This window comes from Pocillopora verrucosa, chromosome 9 (genome assembly GCF_036669915.1).
Source record: "Pocillopora verrucosa isolate sample1 chromosome 9, ASM3666991v2, whole genome shotgun sequence".
Taxonomy (NCBI): Eukaryota; Metazoa; Cnidaria; class Anthozoa; order Scleractinia; family Pocilloporidae; genus Pocillopora; species Pocillopora verrucosa.
The window spans coordinates 19,791,982-19,799,706 of record NC_089320.1 but is presented as its reverse complement, the minus strand read 5'-3'; the positions used below and the strand labels follow the sequence as shown (position 1 = coordinate 19,799,706).

The window sequence follows — 7,725 nt, the reverse complement described above, 5'->3', positions numbered from 1 at the left end:
ATGCGATCAGAAACTTGGCTCAATTTTCAGCTAAGAGCGAATGGGATTCTGGTCCAGCTGTGTAATCGGCTGAACCCAATTGCAGGGATTCTGTAAAGAAACTTACAAATTTCGTGAAAAGTTGCTTGAACGTAATATCTTCTCGGTGAAATTAGGGCAGACATTTCGAAAAAGATAGCGGTCCGAAAATGCGCTTACCTTTATTAAATTAGAGCACTACAGCGAGCTAAGTGGCTGGTCACGTGATCAAGTAATGTTTGGTACAGGCTAGGTTGCCGCACAGGCGGTATGCACACTCCGATTGCGTTGCATTGTGGTAGCTTCATTTTCAATATGGTAGTGAAAGCGGCAGAAATCGGCAGATTTTGACTGGACATTCCATAAAATTTAGACCGTTCCTTTTTCCTTTCACCATAGATAAATGTGATTTGATTTATTATAAATGTGTAAAAGTGTTTTTTATAGGTAATTGTCGTGTATTCTATGGTTCTCAAGGACAAACGCAATCACTGTTTTTTAGTATGTAATTTGAGATCGGTTTTCGAGAAGGTCAAATTTGATGTACGTCTTAGTTTGAAGCCTTTCAAAGATTTGGATGGCCGCTTTGATTCTTCTTCAACAGCTCTGACCAAATGCTCTCAAACGCTCTCCAACGGTAAATGTGTTTCTCGCAATTTAAGTGCTAGTGTTTGAGGCCGATTGTGGCCGAGAAAAGGCCTATTGTAGCGTTGCACAGCGTTACTGTTGTATACTCAATTCTGTCGTAAATCTACTTTTATAAGTAAAAGCAAATTAACTAATCACCATTGTTGTACGGTAAATCTACCATCTTGATCATTGAATGAAGGACAGTTGAATAAGAGCAATGAAAGGAGTCACTTGACCAATGAATAACTCTACAATGCACACGGCGACACGCAGCGTAGGCCGGAAAGCAAAAGGCAGTCGATCGTAGAAAGGTGATGATAGGCTTGTGCGACTCCTGCAATTCGCTTGCGCTTTTAACCCTTTAACTCCCAAGATCTCATTAGTAATTCTCCTTACTGTCTGCCAAACAATTCTCATTATGTTAGTTTAGAGAATTGGCATCAGATCAATTAGTAATCCTATTATTGATATTTTTCTTTATTCTCATCACTTGTCTGCATGATATTGTATAGATATAGTAAGGAGAAATTCTGTCTTGGTCACTCACGGGAGTTAAAGGGTTAAATCTTCTACCCTGAAAGTTAAGCTGTTATTTAGATATCTTTTAATGACTTTCCTTTGCGATGTGATAATAAGGGTTAGTTTCAAGGTGTCATTTCCCTATCTGTATGTTCTTGAGGTTTGGCAAAGCTGGATGGGATTGAGTTAGAAAAGGTAATATTTTCATGTGCGCGCTGTTTTCTTTGTTTTTAAGTATACTTTCTCTCCCGCAGAAAATAACTCGAGAGATACGTTTCTTAAAACCTTATTCTAGGTATTCTCTATTCTTTAAGCATATTTGAAACTCTGACGGTACGTTTTTATTAAACGCTGAGCGTGACGAATTTGGTCTTAGCAGGCGTAAGGCTTCTCCTTTCGCGAATTCCGTATTTACGCCGTTAAGTGTATGACATAAAAATAGTTCGTGTAATAGAAGGTCGCTGTCTCTTTGTAATGTGTTTTCATGTTAAGGGTCGATTCCCCGTCAAATAACTCGCGAATTTTAGATTATTCTCACAGCCATCGGCTGAGTGTAACTGCTGTCGGTCAAACGTGTAGATTCTTGGGCAAGACTGCAGTTTCGATTCTTTCTGAATCTCTTCAGTTGCCTCCTGAGAATGAATTTGTCACGGAGAAATAACAGGAGTCGCGCAGGCCCATAAACACTTTTAAACTTTCGAAGGAACGGCAACAGATAGTGAATCTCCATCACATTCCACGTTTATTCACGCTATCTTGCTGCCACCAGAGATGTTCACTTGACAGCGACAGGATGCAAAAGACTCCCTTCTCGTTTCACGACCATGATGCAACGCAATCAGAGTGCACACACCGCCCCGGTTGCCACAGGTGACACGAACAATAATACAGACATAAACAACCCTCCGATTTGCCGCCGTAACGCTCAAGAGAATTGAAAAGTTTATTAGTATCACGCGGAAACCATGGAGAATGAGTTCGTTGAAGACGATGCTAATCCAAATAATCCCAGCAGAGTTCGAATATCTATAACAAGAGCTTCTTTTTCGGAGGACGATAGTGACATCGAATCGCCAGAAGAATCTACGAGACCGCGTGCTGATTCAGACAGCAGTATCAACGAGCAAGAAATGGAGAGAATGATGAAGGAGGAAGAACAAAATGAAAATGAACAGTTAAATAAAGGCGAGAAACTAGAGGAACATAACGACGCGACTTCCAACAATAATGTTGTCCAAGATTCGAATACAACGGAGGACGAACAAGTTAGCAAAGCTTTCGAAAATGGCGTGACCTTACAAGACGAAGCCGATGAAGCGTCAAGTGAAAGAAGCGAATCGGTAGGAAAAGTTAATGATGAGCCAAATGAATCCGCACAAATAAGTAATAAAGAAGACTCTTCGGTATCGTCGCCTGCCAAAAGTCCTACAATGGAAATGATCGGTGATCGGGTTCTCATAGAACGTGACGGCAAATTCGAACTTGTAGATGTGAGCGAGATCAAAGCGGAATATTACGAACTGTTGGGAATTACACCTGAAGCCAATGGCGTAAACAACGGAAGCGAAGGAAAAAGTAGCGAAGCGACTGAAAATGATGGTGAAGAAATCCCTGAGGAAAAACCTGCGTCACGGCCCAGACCAAAAACTACTTCGGTTCAAGAACAGCACCGTAGAAACGAAAAGAAAAGAAATACTAGGAGTGTTGATAGAACTCGAAGTCAGAGCGCGAAGGCGATTCGACAGAGAAATGATGATTATGCTCATATTAGATCGGAATACGCAATGACTGAACAGCAGCTTGAGATAAGAAGGAAATGTAGAGAAGCCAAATTAAGGAGGCAAAAGGAAGAAGAGGAGAGAGAGCGGGAGGAACAGCAGAGAAAAAAAGAAGATGCTGAAAGAGCTTTCCAAGTACGTGTGTTTGAAAAGTTATGTTGTAGGTAAAGCCAGGCCAATACAAGCTTAAAGTCGTCCACTGAATTTTCGGTCGTTCACATATTACGCCCAAGGCTTCTTCGAGTGAAAGCTTTCGTGAATTTTCTATAAACATTGAACAACAAATTAGCCGTGATTATGTATTTCACATAATATTACACTTCAAGTCCTTTACTAACATCTTTAGTTACACACTTGTGAAGGAATGATTCTTCAGTTCTTAGATTTTGCCACCATAAGGTATTTAGCTTGCGTATACGGAAATTCACACACTTTTTTGCATACTGATTAGATCTTTGCCGTAGAACTACAGTAGCATTAAAAGCTTCTTAGACACTTCTCTGGAAATATGAGACAGTTAAATTTTGGGATTTGGGTCTTAACGAAACCCACGAAGTTACGTTCCTTGACTCTTCAAGGATACATTTGATATTTATGTAATCAAGTTCAGATTAAGTTTGCCTAAACCACAGTTTCTTGGGTGTAAGCCTATATCGAGTTCTCCCATATTAGATAGAGTTAAAATTTAAAAAGCGAGAGGCCGGTTGAGTAAATTGATTGTTGAACTCAGAGAGAGTACTCCTAGTTGTCATCGCGGGTGAACGAAACGCTGAATGGTCACATATTCAAACACCTGACATATCTTTTTGCACTCTCTGTTCAATATAATTTTTTTCAGGGTTGGTTATTTGTGTAATCCTGAGATACTTTTTTCAGTTGGAGGATTTCAGTGCGTATTTTGTGTGTGAGATTTGGGGCTGTGTTAGACTCAAAGTCAAATTTGAGAAAATGGTACATTCTACCTGTATATACAATATTTTCTTTTATTGATGCTTTCGTTTGGACTATTTAGTAGTATTTATATTGTAGTTCTCAACACTGGCAGTGAATATAACTGCCCAGCTACTAAAAAAGCTTACTTTAGTCAGAGTAATGAATTTTCAATATCAAATACATATTGTTTACAGTGAATTTGTTCTATGTGCTCAAAATTTTATAGTTTCTTTGGAGAGACTTCTTCACCTTGTCGAACAATTTATTTTCTCTGGCAGGTTTGGTTATATAATAAAATAGAAGCTGCAAAGCAGGCAAGATTAAATCAACCAGACCCAGAGGATGCACTAAGAGCCAGAGAGGAAAAAGAGAGTAATGCCCAGTCAGCATACAGTGAGTGGCTAAGTTTGAAGCGGCAACAAGACAAGACACTGAGACAACTGGAGGAAAGACGAAGAGAGGAGGAAGCCTCCCAGTACACAATAAGAGATCGGCAACTTTGCGATGAGGCATTTAGAAGGTGGGTAAAAATTACTTAGTTTTTATTAAGATAGTCCACTCTTTCTCTCCTACTGATGTGCAAATATTTGTTTCATTTGACTTGAGTAGAAAAGCAATAAAGGGTGTGTATATGATGTGTTACAATTAAGGCCAAAATTTGTGTGAGACATGAAATTAACTTAAAGACGATAATAATAATCACAATAAGAGATCGGCAACTTTGTGATGAGGCATTTAGAAGGTGGGTAAAAATTACTTAGTTTTTATTGAGATAGTCCATTCTTTCTCTCCTACTGATGTGCAAATATTTGTTTCATTTGACTTGAGCAGAAGAGCAATAAAGGGTGTGTATATGATGTGTTACAATTAAGGCCAAAATTTGTGTGAGACGTGAAATTAACTTAAAGACGAGTGAGCATGGTTTATGAATTTAGGAGTGTATGCTTAATGTGATTTACTTCTAGAAATATGTGTGACCCAAAAGGGTTTTTTCCACTTTATTATTAAAGACCTCAGAATTTCCAAAAATGGTTAAAAAGTTTTAAAATTTTAGGCCTAGGAAATATAAGTGGGTATTTATAATGATAAACTCATACCAGTTGTAATAATGGTGAAGTTCTTGACACCAGACCCCCAAAATATCCCTTCTGGGTGATAAAGCTTATGCACTCAATTACTTGAACTTTTTAAGAGAAGATCTTTGAGGTCCTTAACCCTTTAACTCCCAAAATCTTATTGTTAATTCTCCCTTCTAGCTACTACACATTTCCTTATAAATTAGTTGCAAGAACTTGGTGTTAGATCAAGATAGCAACTTCTACCTGATAACTTTGATTATTCTCATCACCTGTTTGCTGAAGAATGTATGGATATTATGGGGAGAATTTTCATGTTCATCACTTCTGGGAGTTAAAGGGTTAAAGATTTTCTAATTGTCCAAGTTGGAAAGGGCAAGTCAAATGCTAGGTGGCAGATACAGTGACTGTCAAGATTTTTGTTCCCTTTCTGTTCACAAGCTATTATACAATCACAAAAAATAATCAACATGGCAATTCTTATGTGGCTTTGACTGTTTCCTATGTCAAAATCCTTTGATATTCTTGGCAGGAAATTGGCAGCCTGCTGACCAAAATTGGTCCGCTTGAGAATGTTTGATTTTTGGCAGTTACTCTCAATTTGACTGCTACTCTGTGTCCTTCTCTATTCATGTTTCCACCCAAGCACTCAACTAAGTAGCCACTATAATATGAAATTATAGAGATGTAGTGAGTGGTGTACATCCTGCTTCAGCTCCTTTTGCTATAAAGGGGAAGTATCACCTTTTAGAAAAAAATTTTGGCCATGCATCTTTTTTTTTTCTAATCTGTGATGAACAATAAGGTGAAAACTGTTGTTTTCCCTTTTTCAAATTTGCAATCTATGAAATTTTGTTCAAAAGAAGTACCCATGGTATTCTCCTCCCCCATTCCCTTAGAGCAGGTAATTTAGTGTTAACAACTGGGTTGAAAACGTAAATTAGCCACCGTAAAGGGTAAAAAAGCTGACGTTTCGAGCATTAGCCCTTCGTCAGAGCAATTAGTCTAATCGCTCTGACGAAACGCTCAAAAATGACACTCGAAACGTCAGCTTTTTTACCCTTTACGGTGGCTAATTTACGTTTTCAACCCAGTTGTTAACACTAAATTACCTGCTATACTCTCCCACCGACGCAGCAACACAGTTTCTTTAGAAACTTACCCCTTCATTGCCTTAGAGGTCTGTCTGCTCAGGAGTCAACTTACTAAGCTGTTGGTGTGATCCAGAAAATTCACAAAACCAATTGATCTGAAAATAAAACCCTTACTGCCTTGTAAGGTCACTTATGAAACTGTCTAGAAAAGGAAGAATCTTATACAAACCCCAAAATTCAGGCAGGATTGTAACATTTCACCAGTTTGCCCTGACATTCCAACAGTATGCAATATTTAAAATTTTCTTACAACAGGTGGCTCAGAAGAAAGAAAAAAGAGGAAGAATTAAAGAAAGCTGCTGCTGCAAAAAAGAAGAGAAAGAAACCTAAGTTGAAAAGAAAGGAACAAGTCCCACTGAACTCACATAAGATCAGGTAAAAGGTAAATTGGGACAGTAAACAATGTTAGCATATTGTATGTAATGAAAATATAAATAGCTATGGTAATAGTACTGTAAATAGTTTCAATGTTTATAATAGGGGGAAACAGGGGACATGAGGTGTTCATTGAGTTCAATTGTTAGCATTGTAAGCAGATGAACCCTTTAACTCCCAAGATCTGATTGTTAATAATTCTCCCCTTTAGGTGTTACACATTTCCTTGTAAATAGGTTACAAGAATTTGGTGTTAGATCAAGATAACAACTTCTACCTGATACATTTGAGTATTCTCATTACCTGTTTGCTGGATAGTGTATGAAGATTGTAGTGAGAAGTTACTTGTTAATCACTTCAGGGGATTTAAGTATGGTAGGAATAACCTTGGCATCTTTCTGAATGACCATTCAATTTGCGTCAGTGTTATACTCACAGGGAAAGTGAATATTCTGTGAGGGAGTAGTTTTCTTAATATGGCCTCTTTAGTTTAAATCAAAAGTTTGGCTGTTCATGTACTGATTTTTCAGATTGAGTTTTCTCTTGCAGTTCTTGCAAATTTTTTTTTTCAACATGATATTAACTCATCTTATCTCTCCTTCAACTTATCTATTTTACTCATATGGACATATTGTTATATGGGATGGCTTCATCCTTGGTGGTTTATGACAAGGAAGCCATAAATATGTGCCAAAAAAGAGGAATTTTCTAAGTGGAGCATATATTGTTAGTAAGAGGAATGATACATAATGCTCTCTAGGGAAATTAAATTCAACCACTTACTGGAACAACCCTACTTGCTTTACAAGCTAGATGAGCCTTGAATTAAAAAAAAGATACATTGTGTAAACATAGTTTTGTCATACTGCTTTGTGACATTTAATAATTATTTGCAGAAGGCTAGCCAAATAATTGTCTTAGTATAATTACTCAGGTGCTTTTGAATTCTGTTGTAAATTCATTTTGTTGTTGAAACCATTCTGTTACAATTGTTTTGATTACCAGTACACATGCTGAGATAAGCAATTATTTTCCCCTGGAATTTAGCAGGTTTATTTAATTTAATCAGCAAAAAATTTATATCATTCTTTTCCATAGTGTTATGCCAAACTTAGAATTGAGTTTTCTTCTGGCACATTGATCACTTGATGGTAAAATTGACAAAACATGTAGTGGCAGCCAATTTTTAAAATTCAGTGACTCTGCTATTAAGCACCTCATGCCAGGTGATTATAGCAAGGT

The 7,725-nt window shown here is 37.6% G+C and overlaps 1 protein-coding gene across 1 annotated transcript in view; it reads left to right on the top strand.

Moving 5' to 3' along the window:
- Positions 1-2,033: 2,033 nt before the first annotated feature.
- Positions 2,034-7,725, top strand: part of LOC131793608 (coiled-coil domain-containing protein 181-like) — a 6,811-nt gene continuing 1,119 nt past the window's right edge. The window contains exons 1-3 of the mRNA XM_059111037.2: positions 2,034-3,080; positions 4,157-4,398; positions 6,364-6,483. Coding sequence (XP_058967020.2) covers positions 2,133-3,080; positions 4,157-4,398; positions 6,364-6,483 — 1,310 coding nt within the window. The 5' untranslated portion in view covers positions 2,034-2,132. The remainder of the gene's footprint in view (positions 3,081-4,156; positions 4,399-6,363; positions 6,484-7,725) is intronic.